Raw genomic sequence first — 23,329 nt, forward strand, 5'->3', positions numbered from 1 at the left:
TCTGAGAGGGAGGGGAGCTGCCCTCCAGGAACTATCAGAGAATCTGACTCTGACACGACTTCATCTATTTCCACACAAGGGAAGCAAAAGGCATTTACACCGCCCCAGCGAGGGCCTGAGAGAACTGAAAGGCGTGTGCTTTATTACCTGTCAGGGGCATGTTCATGCAAAATAGGAACCTGAGCAAACGACACAGTGTCCAACCCAGTGCAGCATCCTACCTCGTAAAAAGCTTCCTCAGCAGGCAGAGATGATTTTTAAGCCAGAATGCTGGCAAAAATGATGCAATTTAATGAACATATTTCTTGGCTAATGACAAGAAGGAGGAGCAAAAGAGGGGGTGACTCCTACATGTGATTATAAATGTTGAGCCACACATCTGCAGACTTTGAAGGTGGAGACTGTTTAGTTAGGGCTCTACCTTGCCAGGAAGAGGAAAGAAAGAACTCACTTCAAACTGCGAGCTATTTTCTGTGGGCCATTTCTACATTACAAAAGAAGCAGGCACCAAAATTACCTGCCTATATTGGTCACAGAGTTGAAAGCACAAAACAAATGGAAAGAAAATGATCTCTCCCAATCTGTTCTATATAAAACCACATCCTACTTTCACTGAAGTGACACAGAGTGCATGTATTTGCTGAGGGAATAAAGTAAAAGATGTAAGGCAGGTGAGAAGAGAAAGAAATTAGAACTGCAATAAAAACAGCAGACAACTACAAAAAAAGCAATAATCTCAGACTGCATTCAGATAAACATTTTTCTTTTATAAGAGATGGAAAAAGTTGCCGTTTTTCTTCTGACTGTTCACCACTGTTGCCATCTGCTGACAGAAGTACTGGTATTTACTGCTTAGGGCTGACACACAGTAACGTAAAAATGGGTCTTCAGAGTACAGGCCACTGGCATGACTTGTCTCCAATTAACAGTATTTTAATTTAGCAATTCAAATCGTTGCAATACACAGCCTGTTGTACAAAAAAAGAAACATCATGTCCAGACATATCCTACTAGGCTTCCTAATTCTTGCTGTTAACAGAAATAAAAGACTGGTAACCTCCTTACAGTAATTGAAGTATTTTACCAGTTTTCAGTCTGCATTGTCATTGCTACAACTCAAACTAGCAAATAATAGCTATGCTAGATAACTAAATTTATAGATAGTTCTAGATAACCAGATTGTTCTATAGATAGTTCTAGATAACTAAATTTATACTTCATTGCTCAAGACCAAGATGCCTATGGCTGCCTAAATGTCATCTGACTATTGTAATTGCAGACAAACAGGAACACCAAAGAATCGTGTACTCAAAATATTAAGGATACACACCTGACTTTCCTAAAAATAAGAACATTACAACACACAATCCAGAGCAGAATCAGAAGAAAACCCCCTTACCTACCCGTTCTTCCAGAAGTTAAGCGAAGTCACGCGAAGATCAACTTTTAATTGAAAGTTTTTAATAAAAGCGTTCAAATATTAAAGAATATTAGCTCATCACTGTAAAGATCTTGTTTTTACAAGTAACAGCAGGTACTGAAATAATGCCAAAGCAGGCATTAAAGTCACCACGTCCTTCTCTTGCTAACTGTATTAGTTCATGGAGAAAGAAAAACACACTTACCTGTTGTCCATCTTGATAGTTGTCTATACTTAATGTCTGTGTTGCCATCATGGTTAAGAATATGTTAATTATGTCCAATCATCATAAGTATGAACAACTATTCTTTAAAAAAGAAAAAAAGAAAAAGAAAAAAAGTCCGTTACAAAAGTGACCATTGAATCCAGTTGCAAAAGATATAAAATACATTAAGAGTTATAACACCAAAATAAAAAAATCAGCGAGTCTATTGACAATGAAAGTTATGTGTATTTTCTCAGTGAAATGCCACACAGGAAATCACAACAAGCTTCATCACTAAAACACCCATTCTGTCATTTCAGATTTTAACATTAGATTTTTAATCAGAGGATGAGGTCCTGCTACATTCATAAAGTTCAGGTGAACTTTAGTTAAGCGCTGCAAAAATAAATGCTAACTTATTGAAGGTAATACATAAAATATAGAAAGGAGCAAAGATTTGTTTCTTTGTTCTGTAAAGGCTAACAAACACCACGTTGGCCCATAAGTGAAAAAAGTATTGAGACCAGCAGTGATGAAGCAAGTGTAGGAAGTGTTAAGGAATGCCAATTTACTCATGAGTATGAATCTTATGTTCTAAAATTAGGGCCCCAAATTACTTTTGGAAAGCTAAGTTTCAAATCACTTCTGAAACAAGCAATCTACTATCCAAGTCATGCAAGGCTCAGCAAAGGATGGAACAATACCTAACTATTTTTAAACAATTGGGCCTGTGAAGTTATATGCTTTGAAAAGCAACTTAGGAATTCACGAGTCTCATTTTCATAGACATTTAATACTTTGGGAAATATTAATTTCAGTGAGATTTATGAAACAAATAAATGTATGCCTGTCATTCCCTCTAAGAATTAGTTGGAGCCTGGTAACTAGATGAGCTTAAAAAAAAAGTCCATCAAACTATTATTTCACTTACAATTTTCTTGTCAGATTAGCAGGCACTACAATACAAATCGCCCAATCCATTAAGCTGTTACCATTAAATATTACCATGGAGCTCAATTTTTCTTGACATGTAGGAGTCCTAATGTTTAGCTACTATAGAAATAGTCATATTAAAAAAAAAGTCAGAGCTCATGCTTTAAAATGATTACATCCAGGTATTCGTTCCAGGTTTCCTGCTCTCTTCTGTTTCTATCAGCACTGAGGAATGAGGTATTAGAATTCTGACCAGCCTAAGATCTGAAATGAGAACTATTTTCTTTGTAATGTGTTCAATCACTACAAATGCCTAAACCGTTTTCAAATCATTCCTTAACCATTGCATACTAGTACTATACAGGACCATTTTGAAGAGTAATTTTCACAGTTCTGGAAAGCTGTATCTCCTGCGGATAATAGCAGTCACGTGTAAAAGGTTTCGTTTAGGAAACACAGGACAAATTTCAAGATACCCTTCTTCGAGCTCGGTTCTGGCACAGGGTCACGGCATGGCTGAACAAGTTTCTGTCTGCAGACAACACGCACGTATCGCCTGAAGCAGCTTGCAGCCTTGTAGCTAAAAGGTATGCGGGGCTTTGGGAACTCCTGCGCTGGAGTATGTTTTTCTTCAGAATGCAGCTGACAGAAGAAGAGAATAAAGACTGCATGCAGGGCTTTTCTAATAGCTTGAAGGCAAGTGTTGTCTGGTTGCGGTTTGGTGGCAACCAGCACCCCGTAGGAGCCAAGCTCTCTGAAGTGTTTTGGTTCGAGCAGCAGAGTCCCAAAACTTCCTGCCTGAAGTCGTGCCTCGACGAGCCAAAAGCCTCACACGGCGTTTGTGTGTGGTTGTAACATACACCAAACACACGGTATTCACACATGAAGTGAACTAACTCTAGCCCAAATGTTAATATTCTGTTTCTTTATACAAACAGGCCTGGGGAGGGATCCAAAATCTCTTCTGTCATGTGGCTTCATTGGTCTGTCCATGCCTCATGACAAACACTTAGCTTATATTTATTAATAAAGACAAAAACCATCAACAGAACAAGATCCTCAATCCCCATAATCCCAAATCTCATGCTGACACTAGCATGAAGAATACCTTTTAAGTTTTACACAAGTGTTACAAAACCACACTTTCTCCTTAGACTTTTTTTTTTTTTTTTACTAGCTATGAATCATTCCATGTTAAAGTTAAATCAGGTATTTAGGCTTAGGTATCTTTCCAAGAGAACTTTAAGGGAACACATTATAAGGGCTAAAACATCAGCCCTGAAAGCTTTTACATTACGTTTAAGTGTTTATTTTCTCAGAATTGATAGCTTACAACTAGGGCATTAATGATTGACTGTACTGACAAAGTAAAGAGGCACGTGCAAAATCCTGCTTTTCTTCCCCAAAAGGCACACGTTTCATTTCTGAGATATCAGAAGCACACACCAGACTACCCTCAAAATCAAAACAGAGCATTTGAGCAGAGCACACTCATCAGTCAACAAGGAAACAGTAAACACAATTTGGTGATTATTTTAGAAGTGGTTTCACTCACAAAATGTCGTTGAAGAAATTGTCTGACTGTGGGAGAAAGATAAGTTCTTAGAAATGAGGAAACAAGAAGAGGTAAAACAGTTGAAGAAGTGTACGCCTAGGATGCCTTAGATTGAGCAAAGAGGAGAGCTAATATTAATGACACAAAGAACACCATGAAGAGGGAAACAACAAAGATAACGCATCCGAAGAGGTGAAGACAATAGACAATGGCAAGAATTTCTGGACTGACCCCTCCTTCTAGATTTCCTGGAGGAAGAGACATTCTGCATTTGGAAACAACCTCAGTCCACGTGAAGGACGGAAGAAAGAGGTGCTCAGCTTTGAGCTAGATGCACAGACTATTTCTCCAAACAGCCTCACTCTCTCCCAGTGGAATGGCTGGAAAGGATTCTACGTGGGTATATTCTTCATTTCCCATAAGAGCTTCCCCTCTGACTTATAATTACATTAGAGGAAGATTAAGCTATTAGGCAAGATAGCAACTGATGAGATTTAGTGAAGACAACTACTGCAAATCAAGAAGAACAAATTGAGCTAATGACACACTTAAATTGAGGCAATTAACTGAGGAATTACTTTAGTTCACTAAAGAGAAACATCTCCTCATTATCCAGTAGTGGTTAGAAACAAACTGTGTTAGACTTCAAGAAAAAGAACTGAAAAGGTATTTACACATTTGGCTTTTATAACCTAATTTAGGATCCGGCACCCAGTTCCAGTTAGCAGATACACAGCCTCAGCAGATGTTCGTTCGGTAAGCAGCGATGCTAGATGAAGCTGGTATCACTCCCAGATGTTTATCACTGCCACCCTGCCAGAGCTAATTGCTTCCACAGCCCTACCCCTGAGCTCAGCGAGCACGTGAACGACGGCTGAGCCCTTCTGCATAAAGTCAGCCAGGCTAGTTCGACCCACTGTTAAAGGTGGCTATGATGCAAACCAGCTGACTTTGTCTCAGGCACATTGCCGTGCACTCACACAACCCCTGCTCTTGGCTGACCTACGAGTGTGGTAATTTCTGGTTCATGTGTGGTGATTATCAACTCACAGCAGGACCATCTTTAACCAGCACGGCTATGCCGAACGCTATATGGCCTAAGGTATCTGAAGCGGGCCTAAGCACACATGACTCCTGGCCAGCTCAGCTTTAAAAATTCCAATTATTCTTCGTGAAAGAAATTGAGAGTAGAAGGAAAACAGTGCAGTTGTGTTACATTCAAAGAGTTACAGACAACAAAAATAGCCGGCGGCTGAGAGGGTCTGCCAGTCTGCTTCACGCAGAACAGAATTAACCTCATTTTATTTAGTTTGAAAACAAAACGCAAGGAAACGTTTCATGTAAACTGGAAGCTGACACATGAACTGCAACCAGAAACACCACTGACATCTGCGGGGAAAGGGAATTCGTGAAAGCATTTTGTTTCTCAAACCAAACTGAAAGGGAAACAATTCAAGCCTTTAAATAAAAACAAGCGCGGAGGTAAAACGTACAGTAGAAAGGAAGCTAAATCGAGAGGGGTGATCATAATTAGAAATGTGCAGCCTGTGCAAGTTAAAGAGTGTCTAAGCAAAAAGATTAAAGGTGAGCTGAAACACGTACTCAAAGTGATTACTTCACGTCCATCACTCCTCACTTGCTCTACTTACCCCTTCATAATTAAGAGCACAGGGACCACCCAGTAACGTTAACAGAAGGTGCAAGTACGCTGTTGGAGTTCAGTAATATCATTTTTAACATATACAAGCTACAACAGATGTTTGTAAGAGATATAAATAGTTATGCTTCAGGGTATAAACCAGCCACTAACTGTCTGAAGGTTGTGAAGAAACTACCCAACTGACTTGTTAACACGTAATTGTTCCTTTTAATTTTCCCCTATATACGTCCTTTTGAAGTACTTCAGAGAGAAACGGGCGACGGGCAGAATCAGTATGGCTACTTGTTCACTCATTCTTAACTTGAGCCCTGGCGTTTGCTGTGTAACACACACCCTTATAATCAATTCAACAAAGTTAAAAAGAATCAAAACCTCAAGCCTGTTTGATGCACAAAAAGCATCTAGAACTGGCTTTGCTTGGCATCAAAATGCAGAGTGATATCTGCTCCCATGGCACACCACTTTCTAAAAGAGCTCAAAAGCCTGCTGGGAGAAAGCTGCTCACCCCTCTCCTTCCTTCAGCGGGCTGAAGACGCCATTATCTCATCCCGGCAGAGGGAATCCCACTGACGGACCAGGTGCAGGGCAGGAACCTAGGAACCAACAGAGAAAGGTTCAGGAGGAGACAATGACACGAAACATTCTTTCTGAGACTAGTTATGATGAAAGAAAAGTTTACGTTTTTCTTCCACCGAAGGAAGAAGCAAACTGAAAGGCATTTTTCTTTGCAGTTTTTCTGCATTTTTAATAACCTGTATCACCCCTACTGTCCCACAGTACTGGGGACAGTAGCCCCTGATGGTATTACATTCGTTCTTCGTCTTTATCTTCGTCTTTGCTGATGCTCGTAACAGAAAGCTCTGTTTGGACTGCTGACTTGTTCTTGAATCTTCACTTGAATTCTTCACTCTCTGGTTCACTGTCTGTCTGCTTAGACTAGACAAGACACATCCCAAAATAAAACTACAAAATGCAAATAGGAACAACTCATCAGTGGTTTAAAGGAAGTTCTGCATAAAAATTCAGCATGAAGCCAAGAAAGGTCAAAGACTTTTTTTTTTCTCTTTCCCCCAGTGTAAGTCTCCTTCATAATCATGCTTTGATTTGACTGTGGAATGTATTCTAATGATGGCTACAATCAAGTAATCTGCTACGAGGTAAGCAGTAGCAGCATACGAAGGAGCATGAGCCATCATTGGTACCGTATGTTCAGAGAAGACAGGTTCTGCTACACAATTATTCAACCATCTTAAAAAGCTTTCAAAAAATATCACTTAAAATTACTTTTATTTATTTTATTTCACATTGCATGACACATTAAAGCTACTTTACAGACTAGTAACAATTGTGCAAGCAAAGCAGCAAGGATAGCGAAAGCATTTAGAAAACACAACTGCTGAAAAGCACTAAAGAAGGCCTGCAAAACTATCTCAGGGGAGGCTCCTGGCACTAATGTTGTACAAAGGCCAACCCAAACAATATGATGGCTAAAACACACAGCTGACGTCTTGAGTTGGACTATCTCCCTTTCTCACAAAAAGTTCTCATGTTCCCAGTTTTGCCATCTGTATAAAACCTGTAACAAAGATAATGCCATTTTTGAAGGCGAGATGAAGTTGGTATTTACATTTGAGAACCGGAATTTACCTGTGCATAGTGTACAAGTAATGTTTTTTCAGGCGAGTTCACAGAAAAACAAAACGCTGAAGGCCAGCCAATACAGAGGCCATCTCGAGTACATGAAACCTCGCTCTGGAAGAGCTGGGAAGATACTCAGGGGAGCTATAAGGCAGCCTGTGATTTAGTCGCTGGTTGGAGATCAACTACTGGGCTAGGAGTCTCAGTCCACGCTGGCGTACCCACTCATGAAGCCTCGAAGGGCAGATGAGGTGCTAGTTCTCAACGCTTTCTCTAAAGCTCTCAAAGACCTGTGTCCCCCAGGAATGGCCTTCTCTCATTTTTGGAGCTTCTCAACTCTGCCATGAGAAGACACCGCACCCCTTCTTCACACACTATCCACGTTCTGTCATTTTGATACTCGTTTTCACCTACCTCAACTTACAGGGCTACTTTCAAATACAGGACGTCTCACTATCCAGAGAGTCTTCTGAATGTAGGTCACTGCCAGATAAACGGGCATTATCCACGCCTTGTCTCTGCTCAGACTTAAAGGAGCACTTCACATCGTCATTCTGAAGAGCCTGCTCTTCCTTCCACTCAGAAACTACCGCAGCAATGAACCCAGTGCACCACTGCTGCCAGACTGCATCACTCAAGAAATATAGCACGTACAAAGAAGAAAGTGGCCCTTCCTGGCAACGCCTGCAGCTGGTATCAGCAAGCCTCCCGACCACGTGTATGAGCAATCGAGGGCAGAAGGAAGGAAGTACTCAAGAAACACAGGCCCAGGTGGAAGATGCTACAGAGGAAGAGGTTTGGCTGAGGAGCCAGAGAACATTGCAGTCTTATTGCTTTCTTCCAAAAGACACTTGAGAGAGATTGACACTACAGAGTCTACCCTAAAACGTATCGGAGGAGAAAATGATTGAGATCCGAGCTTGCTTGTTTTATCCTCCCATCTGTCTCAGAGGAGGCAAGAACAGGGAGCAGACGTGGTGTTAAAGGCTGGGGACAATATCAAGGCACTGTGGGGCCTAAGCTTGGAATTACCACTGCCAGCATGTTTTCTTCCTCTTACCCCTCTTGCAGACGAGCTCTGAAGTCCCGTTATCAAGGTAGAGAAGACAGCTACAACACCACAACAGATGGCTGCTTGCTTTGTCACTTGAAAACTGTATCACAGCTGAAGTTTTTTGTTCCAAGGTAAAATACGGCCTTGTTCACTCAAGCACAAATGAAGCCTCTGCTCAACCATGCTCATTTTGCATGGCAGGAAGAAACAAAGACCCATGCATACAGTCATATAGACAAATATTAGCATACATTAAGGGTGAGATACATTGATATGTTTATAGACTCAAATACTAATAATGAAGCAAAATGTGGAGTACAGATGACAACTTGCAGGCAGAAATTCATTCTAGCCCTGCTGCAATGGGTCTTTATCTCCATCAAGCTGCCTACAGAGAGATGGTTAGTAAAATTAAGACAACCAAACCAACGTGAAGTTGCTGCATGCAAGTTTATTAAAACTGCGCTTGACGAGAACGTGGGCCGCATTCAGGAGCAAGGTGGCTTTCATTTCCTCTGTCTTTTGTAGTTTCGCAGTGCGGTCATTATTTAGAAATACTGCACTTTCAGAAAGACGACGCTCCTGTTCAGGAATATAATACCAGCCTCGGGGAGTTGCACTACCCAGATACAGCTAACCAGTTATTACACAACAGCTCCTCTGTCAATTTCCCTGGGAGACGAGCCCTAAAAAAGCCACCAAACCAATTTTCTGCTGCAGTAAAATGAGATTTACTTTGTGTCATTTTTTTCCCCGATTGTTTGGTGATGCAATGAAGTTATTTATGTATTAATCTGAACGAAGACGAGATTAAATTAAAAAGAATGCACCTTATACTTTAAGAAACTGAAAATTAAAAATAAATTAAAATTCACTGCTAAAGGTGAATTTCTTCAGAAATACAAGCTGCAACCTATCATTAACCTCCCTGTGCATGCAGGATTTTGAATGTATGTACCGTGTAACACCGACTTCCTTCACCAGGACCACTCCAATACTGTATGTACTGCCTTCTTGTCCCGTTAATTCTCCACTGCATTCCTTTTTTCCAATCATCCCATGTGATAATTTAACAAGGCGTACAAAGAATCTGCATCAAAGGCTTTTATCTTCCAAGCATCACCACACACTGCCACTCAGCATGATAAACGACAAACCACCTCATGAAAAGACTTGTGTCCCTTTAGCAGTTCACACAAGTTGAGCAAACCCTGCTCCCTGAATTTTAAAGGGGTTCTGTAAATCCTCCCATTTGTAGGTACCAAATACAGAAAAGTACTGTATAAAAAAGTAGCACTCCTTTTTTTTTCTGTAGTACAAGCTACAGTTGCATATGCAGTAACTGATAAAGTAGATATTAAGGACGTGTAAGGTAACAAATTTCTCAAGGCACAGCAATGGAAGCAGAATTCAGGGCAGCTGGGTCTTCAGCTCCTTAATTCTGCATACGTCCTTCGGGTCTGCACCAACTCGGTTTTGGGGAAGCGCACACAACCATGGTTCATGTAATCGTCAGTTTGCCATAGTGCTTCTTTACAAGAAAGATGAGAAATCCTACTCCAATCTGGTCGTAAAAGACTGTCGTCTCAGCGTCCTAAGCATCCTGGCTCCAGGTAGCTCTTGGCATTGCAGAAAGTAATCCTCATGGTCATGAAAACTTCATTCTTCCAAGCATTAAGACTCAAATTCAAGAAACTTCCTGCGGCATCTCAGTTACTCTTACCCATTTCACACTGTAATTCAATGCTGCTTTATTAGCTCCATAAAGAAGTAGTAAGGAATTAAGGGGACTGGAAGGAAATTTTGGTAAAAGGAAAGCCAAATGTGGGGGAAAGGAAACCTTCCTTCTCTAATTGCTCCAAGACTCCTCTGGGATTAAGAGGAGGAGGGAGCAAAAGCGTTTCCCATCACTCCCTCATACATTCCCACTACCCACACGGTAAAAGACAATTCCTTTAGCTCTTTCCCCCCTGCATTCTTAACGCTGCAGACTGAAGGACGTTATGGTCCTTGTTTGTGAATCCCGGCACGCACATCATGATGCCGCATACCTAGCTAGTTATTACAGGGCAGAGAAGAATTATTTTGTCCCTCAAGATTTACCCAAGACGCTGTCACTGTGACATTTCAGACCTCGCATCAAACAGGGCGCAGTGCCTGCCTTGCTGCTGTAGTGATGGGAGGACCGCGTTAGAAAGGCAACCACGAAATGCTTGAAGACCAGAGGACACGTAGCAGCAGTTGGGCAGCTGGAACTGCTTCTGGTACAACTTTCCTACTTAGCCGTATGAATTAAACTAAATGAATTACACCCAAGAACCGGGAGTCTGATTTTAATCAAGACTTGCATCAGCACCCAATAAGCTACGACTGAAATTGTGTTTTGTGTTTATAGTTATTTTCATAAAGGAGACCCAGAATAAGAACCCATCTCACTATGCCTTTATTGCTATTAATTACACTTTACAACGTTAGCAGGACTTTCATAGAGGATGTCACTTCATAGGCATCTGTAAGTTTTCCAACATTCTTATTTACAAAACTAATAAAGTTTCTAATGATTCCTTCTATAACAGACTAATCCCTAATGATACTGAAGTACAACCGAAGGAAGATGATGAGTTTTATTTAGCTAATAACTGCCTTTAAAATGGGCTTAAGATGCTGAATACGCAACAAGCCCCCCTCTACACATTTCAGGCATTTAAACACTTCACGGAGACGCTCCGTGGTCAATGATTTTATTTTTATGTCCTTGACAATTTCAAAACCAATAGTTTTCAGTGGACTTGTGAGCCTGTCAATGAACCAAGCATGAACTTGGACTAGCTGATAATCTAAAGCGACAAAATCCCAGCCCTGCAGCTGCCAGATCTGGTTCCAATTGCTCAGCAACTTTTCCAGCACCTTTCCCTTTCCGACTCCAACGTTTGGCTCAACAACCCCACTTCACCACTAATGCGAAGCCCCGGAGCAAATCGCTGTTTTCTTTTCAAAGTGGCATTTATTTAAACAACAATTCTCCCTTTCCTGCTCCTCAGCAAACAGCGGAGCACAGCGAACCAGAGGCCATCAGTCTGACTGCCTCCTGCACGGCAGATGCTCCCCGCTCCAGCCTCTCGTGCTGGAGGCTGCTGTCAGTGCCCCTCGTGCTCCCTGCCTCTCCCACCCTGCCCCTTCTTCCTTCCACATCAGGTTTCCTCTTTCCCACCTCCTGCCCTCTCATTCTCTCCGCTCTCACCACCTGTAGCTTTGCTCGCACCGTCCTTTCCATGCTCCTGGGCTTACTGCTTTCCCACCAGGCTTCCATCTCTGTCCCCATCTCCCCATGAATGCCAATCTTCATCAGTGCCGCTGCCACCTGAGCACCCCGGGGCTGAGGTGCAGCTGAAGGCAGACCACCCAGGATTGCACTTACCCAGTACCTACTGCTGTGGGAAGCATCACGCTCAACTACTTGGTCCAGACGACAACTGCACAGCCAGGTGATGCGCAGCAGACGGGACAACACTCACGTTACACAGAATATGCTGACAATTTCATAAGCACTTGCCAAGCAATATACTTGAACCATTTTTTCAGAGCTTATACCTTGTTGAAGTTCCCCCAGGAGCAGCCACACGCACCCTGTCGACGCTCACACTCCTTCCCCTCACCCTTGCAGCGCTCAATACCAGAGCCCAAGTGCTGAGATGCTCTTAACTGAGCCAAACACACACTTTTTCTTCCTCTTTCAGTCACCGTATTTACTTTCTCCTGATGTCTTTTTCAAAACTGCTGAGTCATTTTAGCCTAAACTTTCCGGAATAACCCTGCTCAAATATACACATCATGGCAAATTTCAGTATGACTAAGAAATAAGCTACTGAAAACACCTTTAAAAACAATAAAAACCCCAAGTTGTCATGGCCTACAACACACACAGGTGGGACTAGAAGATGCGAATTACGTGAGCGGAGACAGACCTGGACGTTTTTTAGCTATTAAACATACAGCACAGCGCACACGTTTTCATTCCCCTATTCTCTAGGCATGCACAAAGCTCCGCTTTCTGTCTTACAAACCTCTGTTTCTTTTGAACATGAAAGACTTGGAATTTATTTTTTTTCAGTACTAAAGTGTTATAATACCCTTTTTCCCATTGTTTTGTTTGCTATGCAGTTTGCAAAAAGCTAAGCAGGATGTGAACCATAGCCAGATTTCCGATTTTTTTTTAAAAACAGATTTTCCCTCTGTACTTGAGAAAAAGCAGAGAATTTGAAAAGCTCACAAGCAAAGTATAAATTGAAGTTTAGTGGTAAATAAATAAATAAATAAACAAAATTCCCCCATTCAGCACTCCGCAGTCTCCCTACTTGTCTGGATAGCAGGCTCAGGGGCAGTACGGGATTATCAGTCATTTACCTCCCATTTTCAAAAACCTCCATTTGACTGTTTTACATGTTTAAATGGCTTTCCTGTAGGGAAAAAAAAAAAAAAAGAAAATAATAATAATAAAAAAAAAAAGAGCAAAGAGCTCCTTTACACATATATGTAGGGGAGGAAAAAAAAAAAAAACAAAAACGAGTGTGTTTGTATGAAGGCCGATAAGTGAGTAGGTGAAGCCAAGCAGCCCCAAATTTTACTTCCAGTTCTAACACTGACTTCCTTTTTATCCTTCGGTAACATACACGACCCAGTATCCCCATGCTGCTGGCACAGAACCCAAGTTGCTGCCCGTTACCAACTTCCTAAAAGCACGGCAATGCTCCAGCAACAAAAAGATTGGCATTTCCAGATTCTTGGCGTCTTTATTTTCTGCCCCGCTTCCAGCTCCACTTGTGCTACCAACACCACACAGTTGTGACACGAAACAGCCTGGCTGATCGGAGTGAAGAACCCGCTAACCAGCGTGAATATTTTAGCATTCGATTATCTCAGGCAGAGCTGTAATGAGCTGGGTAAAATGCTTTGGCAACATCTGGCAGCGAGCAAGCAAAGGAAAGCACTCTATCAGCAGCTTTTTTCCTTGCTCTCGGAAGCCTCTGCTTAGAAGAGCACTAAGTTGTTTTACATTTTGTACAGCACTGAGCTGTGGTAAAACAACCCCCCGAGAGACTTATCATTTGTAAACCTCCCAACTCTCTCAACAAGCGAGACCGAAGCAACCAGCTGCTGCTGCTGCAAGGCAGAAGTAGCATTTGCGGAATTTTAAATTTCGCACACAGACGCAAATGGATCCAGCCTCACTTACACCGAAATTAAAATATTAATCTGCTTTGTTTTGAACTTTCACGTGTGCCGGTTTTGCCGAGGCAGCATCAGGCTCCTGGAGCACGGAGCAATGCTCTGTCAGCCAAGCCAGCCTACACCTCTCTCCTCGCGGGATGGAAACACCACAGGAGAGGGTTTGCGGGCCGCTGGCTCCTGGCTGTCAGAGCAAGGCTTAGTAACAGCGAAAGAAAGAGTCGCTCTGTTCTGGGAAACTCGTCTGCTTCTCACACGCTTCTGAATTTGCTGTAGTAGCAAGCGGAATTGCTGTGACTTTCCTACAGCGCTGCACTTACAGGACGGGCTAAGGTGTGAGAACAATACAGGCCAAAAGCAAAACTCTGAAAAAGAAAGAAAGTGCAGCTTCCAGGGGGCACATCCACTGCGTAAGACTCGAGAATTTAGCATGACCACATGCACTTCATTCGCCCAACTCTGCTCTTTTTAGTTGCGCTCAGGGAAGGCTGCAAGGACTTAAGTTTTAACACGTTACTTCTAGATAGGAATACTTCAAGAGACAAGCCACGTCTTTGCTACGTTATCCAGATTGAGGAATCATACGAATAAACTGTTACGTCTTTAATATAAAAGGCACGTCGACACGTTTTACACGCCAAAGTGAAATCTCCAAGTACATACGTTTGGAAATACGTCTTATTTCCAAACTGTACCAGCAGCACACACAAAATAAAAACACTCGAAGGCTTTTCTTTTCCTCTTAGCACACAGGAAACGGCGAGGAGATAAAACTCCAGCCCAGCGAGGCAGTTTAACTGCACGGGGACCAGACGGGAGGCAGGTACAAGCCAGAGACATTTATGTGGCTGGGGATACACAGACCAAAAAAAAAAATGTACGTCCCAAAATCACGCGGGTCGGTGACAATGAGCAGCGTCGGAGGGTTTTTGTGGAGGTGTTTTAATCGTAAAATGACAAGGAAAGGTGCAAGCAGGGCGCTGAGGAGAGACGTATAGATGGTATTGGTAATAAGCTGACAGGACGCGTGGGGAGAAATGGGGAATTGGTGGGTTTGGAGGGGAGGGAATTCAGAACTGGTGGTTTGGGGTGTAAAGGAATTGGGAATTGGTGGTTTTGGGTACGAAGAAATTGGGAATTGGTGGTTTGGGGTATAAAGAAATTAGGAATTGGTGGTTTGGGGTATAAAGGAATTGGGAATTGGTGGTTTTGGAGGTGAGGGGGTTGCTGGCTCGGGGCGGGTTAAACCCAGCGCCACACCGAGGGGCTCTCCGCACCCAACGGCACCCCCGTTCCTCCTTTTTCAAAAATTCAAACCCAACGCCCGCGGGGGCCGCCTCAGCGAGAGGGGCCACCCGAACCCGGCGGCGGCTTCCACCCCACGAACCCTCCTTTAACACCCTCGGGTGGCGGTGGGGGGGGGGGCGAGGAGCTCCCCGCGGGGCTCCTTTAAGACTCCCCCCCCCCTTACACTTCTTCCCCCGTGCGCGCTCCCTCGCGCGCCCCCGCCAGCGGGCGGCGGTTCCAGAAATTTCCTCGCTCCCCCCTCCCCTCCCTCATCCCCCCCCCCTCCCCCCCCCCCCCCCACCTCGGCGCGAGCCGCGGCGCGAGCGCCCCCCCCCCCCCCCTCCCTCCCCTCCCCTCCCCTCCCCCTCCCCCCTCCCTCCCCTCCGCCCGTGCCCGGCCGCGGCTCCCGCTGCTCCCCCCCCTCCCACCCCTCCCTCCCCTCCTCCTCCTCCTCCTCCCGGTGCCGTGCAGCGGGAGCCGGAGCCCGAGCGGCGCCCGTGCAAGCCGTGCGGGCGGGCGGGCGCGCAGGCGGCGGCGCGGTTGCCGCGCGCGTGTGTGTGTGTGTGTGGCTGGGCGCGGGTTTGAGTGACAGCGCTTACCTGGGTGCCAATCTTCGTCACACTGACAAGCGGCTGCAGCAATCGGGACCCGCACCGCCGCGCCGCGCGTCACCGCGCACAGCCGCGCCGGGCCAATGGCCGCCCGCGCCGAGGCCCCACGCCAGCGCGCCGCCGCGCCACGCCCCGGCGCTGCTCACCGCCCTGCGCGGGGGCGGGGCCGCCGGGCCCCTTCGTGAATATGCATGAAGGGGGGGCGTGGTCGCGTCTTATGCCACGCCCTCCCCCCCCGCCCTCAGCTAGGGGAGGTGAAACCACTTCCTCGTTATGGGGGGGGGAGGGAGGTACCAAGGGGCTGAGCGCTGGGGGGGTGTAGGGGGGACGCCTCGCCTCGCCTCAGGGGGTGTCGGGCTGCCACAACGGCCCCGGGGTGTCTCAACCCCGCTTTCAAGGCGCGAGTGGTCAGAGGAAGGAGGAAATTAAATTTTAGGAGACTGTTCCGCACCGACACAGGCGCAGTGGTGCCCACAAAGCACAGCAGCTACCCGCTCGCTCCCCTTCACGCTGGGACTGCCACAGCAGCTACCCGCTTATTCCCCTGCCCGCTTACTCCCCTTCCTCTATTTCCCTTCTCCTATTCCCCTTCCCCAATTCCCCTTTCCCAGTTCCAATTAAAACCCAGTCTCCTTCCCCAATTCCACTTCAAACCTACTCCCCTTCCCCAATTCCACCTCAAACCTCCTCCCCCTCCCCAAATCCACTTCAAACCTCCTCCCCTTCCCCAATTCCACCTCAAACCTACTCCCCTTCCCCAATTCCACTTCAGACTTCCTCCCCTTCCACCCTATTCCACCTCAAACCTCCTCCCCTTCCCCAATTCCACCTCAAACCTCCTCCCCTTCCCCAATTCCACTTCTAACCTATTCCCCTTCCCCAATACCCCTTCCCCAATCCCACTTCAGACCTAATCCCCTTCCCCAATTCCACTTCAAACCTATTCCCCAATTCCACCTCAAACCTACTCCCCTTCCCCGTTCCCACCTCAAACCTCCTCCCCTTCCACCCTATTCCCCTCCAAACTGGCGCTGCCCCATGGCTCTCACAGCCCGCACCGCTCCTCCAACGTGCCTGGAGGAGGTCTGGCCAGCAGGCTGCCAGGCTGACAAGCTTTCTGGCTAGCAGGCTGGCAATAGAAATACCCCCTTACATATTCTGCCAGCTTGCTCTGCCTTCAGGCCTCCCTGGCTGTGGCAGGACCCTGCCTGGTGATGGGGTTGCTCTGGGTCCCGAGGGATCCCAGCGCTGCGCACACTGCCACCATTTGTCCGCTGGCAAAACGGGTGTTTCGTCCTCCCCCGAGACCATGCAGAGCCCTCACAGTTCATTTCGAGATGTTTTTCTCCCGGTACAGGCCGAACCATGCGGCGTCAGGCTGGCGAACACAGAAGGAGCTCGTACGTCATGCAGGGAAAGTGGGAAAGAAAATGAACCAGGCTGATCCAAGGTGCTCAAAAGTTCACGTGAATCATGTAAAGAAACTACATTATAAAAAGCAAAAGCCACCTCAGTTTTCTCTTACTCACAAAAGCCTCGTTCTCTACTCCTGGTCTTGCGCCATGCAACATCTCTCATAGGATTCCTGTGGCCAAGCTGACTTCTCCTACCACAACTTTCCTCCCTCGCCATCCCTGACACATTCATTAGTGACACATTCACTAAACAGTGCCTCACATTAACTGGTTCCCATGCCCGGACCTGCCTTCTCCTCAGATTTGATTCACCCTGCAAACCCTTTGTTCTCCATCTGCTTTGCCCGTGCTTCTTTGGACAGGACTTCACTGATTCCTTCTGAGAAAGAACAGATTAAATGCAGACTAATTTAGTTTCTATTTAATCCCTTCTCCCAGGTATCTTCAAAGCCTTTCTTGTTGCCTTTCCCAACTTTCATTTTCCTTTCTCCTGCTTCCCTTCACTTGCCCTTCTTTTCCTGCCTGCCACTTTCTCTTCCCCAGCTCCCCCCTCACACACAACAGGTGTAGAAGTTCCTCTCTGCTCTCTTCCCCTCACCCCAGTAATCTCATTTAGTGGTCTCCTTTGTAATTAATCTTATTCCACTTTTTTTTTTTCTTCTCAATCCCTTCCACTTTCCATAGCACAGATACACATTCTGACTCCCTTGATCCTAACTCACGCGATTTCCCAAGCACCAGCACAAAGAAAGCCTAGGTCCCTACCTGCATGCCTCACAACTGGGTAACTTTAGGGTCTAGGCAAATGTAAGCTTTGACTGAAATCTCATCCGAAGCTGTGGTGTGCATAAGGGCTCTTTCCATCAGGGCACTCTGTTGCCTAAAAGCTCCTGCTGCAGACTTCCCATCGTCCAGCAAGTATTCTGGATGATGATTCCTGTTCATCTCTCCTCGATAACTCATTTTTGTTAAAGCTACAGGAGCTCCATTATTCGCACAGCTTTAATCCTATCTCTTAAGATGGTGCTTAGGTAAATCGCTAGGTTCAGATGTTATTAAGTGGCATCGATACATCCCCAAATACACCTGTGCCCACATGACATAGCCACTTAAACCTCATTCCCATAAGCAAGTAACCCAAAAATGACCCTTGATCTAACTTGTACCTTCCCACCACCCATCTCTAAGCCCCTCGAATTCACTGTTCACAGCCACTGATGAGAAGTCCCTGGTTTTCATTTTATCTTATGGTCTCTCTGATACAGGCTCTGCAGGCTTGAAAGCTAAGAAGCTTACTTTTATAAAATACACCAGCTGAAATGACTCCAGAAGATGCAGATTTAAGAAGGGCACTACAAATGACAAGGCTTTTGAGGGAAGCATGCAACATTTGGAAAACGGAAAGAACTGGAAGGAGAGGAGCAGGGGAAAGGAATGAAGAAGAAATTGAGAAGAGTAATTCAAAGACAAATAAAACCAAGCAAACAACAACAAAAGAGAGAAAGAAAAAAAAATGGATCAGAGGAAAGGATAGGTATCCTTTTCTTTCTTTATTTCTGAACATCCAAACATAGTGTGTTGTCCCTCATCAGTTTTGCAGAAGGATGAGGGTCCAATACACAAGACCGAAGGCAGCTATCGGGAGGGAATCCTCTATACTACACATTTTGTGAGGATTGTTGCATAATTTGTGTAGTTTTGTGCTCTGAACTTCCACTGGCCTAGGTGTACTCACTTCAGTCCGATGGTGAGACTGCTTTTTTTTTTTTTTTTTTTTAAGTGAAAACTCACAAGCTGCACGGAAGGCTGAATAAAATGCCATTTTAATCCTTTGTGTTTGCAAATTACAAGCACGTAAAAATTAGGTTCAGTAATATTTAGGCTGGCAACTGCAAATAACAGAATACTCAGATTCTCAAACTGCTGTTACTTCTACGCATTGTGCATATTAAATACGCTCATTAAGCGCAGCTCATTCCTTAAAGCAAGCACAGATATGTTTGCAGAGCCAGGGCCTTAGCTGGTTACTGAGAACTGTCCCAGATAGATAAGAGCATTCCCCACAGTTGGACCACATATTTGCAAACACTAAGCTATTAAGGTCCCGTCTCACCAAATGAGAAAAGCACGCTCCCAGATCTCTTCTCTGAAACACCCTTTCAGTTGCAATATACTGATAGCAGGACTGCATAAACGTATCAGAGGGCAAAACTGGATCCTACGTACAGTTGCTAGGCAGGTTAGGATTGCTGTGGCACCTTTTAGTAATTTCCAAGTTCTAAATGTTACAACTGCGTGCATAATACAACATTCATATGCATTAAACCTATTCAGAAAGAGGAGATTTCTCATTTTAGATACATAGCATTACTCTAGACGGTGCGCTTTGCAACTCTTTCATAATTAAGCTCTCAAAGGAAACATTTACCTAGAAGAGAAGGGATGGGCTCCTATGCGGGTGGCAGTAATCTGCCCTCCTAATTTATTGAATAAAGGCTGTAATTGCAGCAGGGAGATTGGAATAATCTAAGCAGAGCAGGTTTTCCCCCAGATTTCCATACAAATCAGGTGAGTTTTGAAGTGACGATCTCGTAGCAATGGGAGGACTCTATGGCAAACCAGTTTCTTCTTTTATCACACCTAGGGAGAAAGTTTGCCACCAGGCGCGTCAATGCGATGTAATCCTCTGGCTGCTTGGAGAGCTTTCCAAAAAGCAACCTTTGTGCGCCCGGTTGGCATGCACAGCACGTTCACATCTGCGGCCGCAACTTTACGTGGTACAGGAGGAGCCTGGGAAAAATGTGCGACTTGTTTTATGATGGATACGGCTTTTAAGATTTTAAAGCTGAAATTAACGAGTTAACTCAGTCTAAATAAATGTCAAGCTTTGCTTCAGCTAGATCGTGGAGAGCTGTGTAACTCAGCTGGGAACGCTCCCTCTGGAGAAATTAAGAGCTCATGTCCCACAGCAGGATTTGGGCTTGGACCAAGAGCTGGCACTGCACTGCAGCCCTGCTCGAAGGAGTTTCTGCATCAGGATCAAGATGCCATCCTTTCTGATGAGTGATTATTGTATTGTTTTCCCCCTTCTCTTTTGTTCGTGAGAAAAGACAAACTACTGAGAGCCTCCTTCAGGAAAGGAAAAATGATAAATCCTATATCTTATTCAACATTTCTCCTCTCATTAAATCAAATTGCGATTTCCAGAGCTGTACATTAGCTGAATCACTGGCTGCATACTACTCACTCCATCTGTTTATATGGTTGAGTCACTGCATTACCAATATCTAACACGTTGCTTGGAAAGAATTTTAGGAGATCTGGAGGATAAAACCCCAAGGCTCTCTAAGATAAAGCTCCCTTCTGTACGTTCTGGAGTGCCACGCTCTTCACCGCTCACTTTTGGCTACCAGAGATGTTAATTTGAACAAACTTCTATTTTAAGGAGAAAAAAAAAAAAAAAAAGCTTATCACTGAAGCACAGAGTATGCTTAAAAGCTGAAGACTGAACTGTGATGTAGGAAAACGCTATTGCCTCCCCTCGTGCGGTGCCTTGCCCTGGGAGTTGCACCGGGGGTTCCATGGTGATGGAACAAACATCTTTCACAACTCCATGTGCCTTTTTTCCACTTGAGATACTACGAACAGATTACCTTCTGAGGGCAAACCCTCTGCTTTTAGTGATGCCAAAAGTTGAGAGCATCTTGTCGTTGGACTGCAAAGTTTCTTCCAAAATATGTGTTATGCTTAGGAAGATATATTCTCATTTACGTCACTGTGGAAGGGGTAGGGAGGGCAAAAAAAAAAAAAAAAAAAAAAAAGGACTGAGGAGCAGAAAAGCAGAAGGACAGAGGTGGAATGGGGTGGAATTGCTGATACACATCTTGTTTGCTTTATTTTTAAGAAAAATGTAAAAAGGACACGTTACATGAATCCCACCATGGAGGACTATGAATGCATTCACATTATTCTGGGAGTTGGGAAGCAGAGAGTGAAACCAGCTGAAATAAAAGAAGACCAGTGAGACTAGTTTTACCTTCCAGACCAGGGGCTAGATCCAACTCTCACAGAAGTCAGTGGAACAATTCCCACTGGCTGGAGCAGGAGTTGGATTCGGCAAAGCGACATGCAGAAAAAAATAACCGGGAAGCATTAATGAGAGGTTCTCAAACAGTGGTCTACAGAGCACTTTCTCCAGTCCATCGAGACCCGGCTTTCCTCTCCATTACTCATTTACTTCCAGCTGCTTTTATGGGTTTCTGCATTTTGGAGGCCAGCAGAACTGAGAGGCGTTGGTAGCGGGGAGGGAGAATGGCCGGCCGGCCAGCCTGCTCCCAACAAGTGGAAGAGGAAAGGAAGCAATTGCTTAGCAAACAGAGAAAAAAAAAGAAAGACGGGAGTATCTGAAGGAGTAGAAGGCCATTAAGCTGAGAGGATTAGGCGGCCTTCGGTGAGGATTAGGTGCCTCGCTGCCTAATGTGACCGTCTAGCCAGATACCTGAGCTCCTAGCACAAGGCGAAAGAAAAGCTGAGCTCCACACACACGTCTGCACTGGGCTAAAGGCAAATAGGAAATGCCAAGGGCAGAAGCGATCCACAAACGCTCCCCATCCTCCCTGCCACGCCTGGGCTGAAAGCAGACGAGCCCCCTGCCATGGTCCCCGTTGTGGGACTTACACCACCTGCAGGCCCGCACCGCCAGTCCAGGTGTGACACGCGGTCCTACCACCACATGGAGACAAAATCCTCCCTCTGGAGGGGTCACACACCTGGACCAGGCTCTGGATCAGCCGGCTGTCGATGTTTGGGGCAGCATTCCCACTAATGGAGAGCTTTCAGGCTCTTCCTCCACACAGAGGGCTGTTGTCACCAGGGTACGAGGCTGACACATGGGTGCGTGACCAACCAGGTAGACCTCGTTGGCAACTAATTCTCAACTGCAGGGCAGTGCTTCCTGCCAACTTCACATCACAACAACCATGTGGGCCAAAGTGCCTTGAGTCCCAACAGTAAACACTTGGTGAAAGAGTGCGAGAAACATGGAAACAACGGGATCAGCCTTGTGTCTCTTCGTTGCTCCTGGGGATCAGCACCTTTCTGAAACCTAAGCTGCAGTCAGGCCATCACATCTGATAGCTACTGACAGTCTTCTCCACCATTAACTCCTCCCTTCCCTTTTCTGAACCCCCTTACAGACTGCATTTCTATAATGTCCTTTGGCCAGCCAGGAGTTGAGACCCCTAAGCCTGCCCCTCCTCACAAGGAAGAGGAGGTACAGGAGACTTCCCAGACATTTTCACCAAGGTTTATTAGCAAGAAGGCGTTCCAGGAAGGAAGGGACAAATCAACAGCTTGTGGAGCATTAGGGTACAGAGATCCCTACCCAGGCTCTGCATGACATAGCTTTGGCTCTGGAAGCAGCAGGAGTAATACCAAGCCCATGCTGTGCCTGGGTCAGCGGGTGGGCTGAGCAGCAAGGCGAGTCAGCTGGAGACCGAGCACTACGTGAGCCCAGCAGTGCTGCTTGTGGGATCCATGCTGTACCCCCGCCAAGCTCTGCTCCTTCCTCTGAGACATACTGGCCTGTTCAGACCTGAGACGGGCATCTACAGCGCCAAGCTGCTTTGTGCCACATGGGCATGTCCCAAGAGGCCTGCTCCCAAAGCTCTGCGCTGCCCCAGGACGCTGGCCCACCTCCATGATCCATGCAGGGTCTCACCTGGAGGCTTCAGGGCAGCGACTTCTATCCCCCAGAGCAGGTGCAGATTTGCAGTGAGAGACTTAAAACCTCCAAACTGTTCGCTGTTACAGTCCCCAGCCCCTAAGGCAAGGTGAATTTTTTGGCATGCCCAATAACCCGCTGCTGCCATGCACGGCTTCCTGATGACCGGACCCCAGCAAAGTTCTCCAGAAAAACCTTGGTGAGGACCAAATGAGTTACCCTGGATAGGGGAGAGCTAGCTCTCAGCTCCTAGCCCCAACACAGTCGTTCTGCCTAGTGTTTTCTGTCCTCTCCAGGGAATTTCAGACCCTGGAGAAGAAGCATTAGCAACTCATTCTCTTTTACTAACGTATAAGGCATAGGGGATGGATTTTCTTTTGTGAATGTAGTTAGTGAAGTTCATACACATTGCATCACTTTTATAATATTCTGCATATTTTGGTGGCTTTAGCTTCAAAGATACGGCACTGCAGAGGCCTTTGAAAACTGCCAGAAACATTACTGCTTATGACTTTGTACCTGTCGGTGGAAAGCAGGAGTCAGCACTGCAGTCCATTCCATATCTAACCAACACACTCCATCAGTAGTTTAAAGCATCAGAAA

General features: G+C 45.4%; 1 protein-coding gene across 6 annotated transcripts in view; it reads right to left on the reverse strand.

Moving 5' to 3' along the window:
- The window catches only part of PKNOX1 (PBX/knotted 1 homeobox 1), a 46,243-nt gene extending 30,563 nt beyond the window's left edge, over window positions 1–15,680 (reverse strand). For 3 of the 6 annotated variants that reach the window (XR_014618954.1, XR_014618955.1, XM_084298150.1), the window contains exons 1-3: window positions 15,578–15,680; window positions 6,279–6,366; window positions 1,626–1,727 (exon numbers count right to left, since the gene is read on the reverse strand). Coding sequence is in view for 4 of the 6 variants with exons in the window: in XM_084298150.1 (XP_084154276.1) it covers window positions 1,626–1,676 (51 nt within the window). In the remaining 2 variants the exon portion in view is untranslated. Of the gene's footprint in view, window positions 1–1,625; window positions 1,728–6,278; window positions 6,367–6,525; window positions 6,657–15,577 lie in introns of those variants that run through there. The other 3 variants (XM_084298152.1, XM_084298153.1, XM_084298151.1) reach the window with 3 other exon arrangements.
- Window positions 15,681–23,329: the final 7,649 nt, after the last annotated feature.

This window comes from Netta rufina (genome assembly GCF_964035555.1).
Source record: "Netta rufina genome assembly, chromosome: 1".
NCBI lineage: Eukaryota > Metazoa > Chordata > Aves > Anseriformes > Anatidae > Netta > Netta rufina.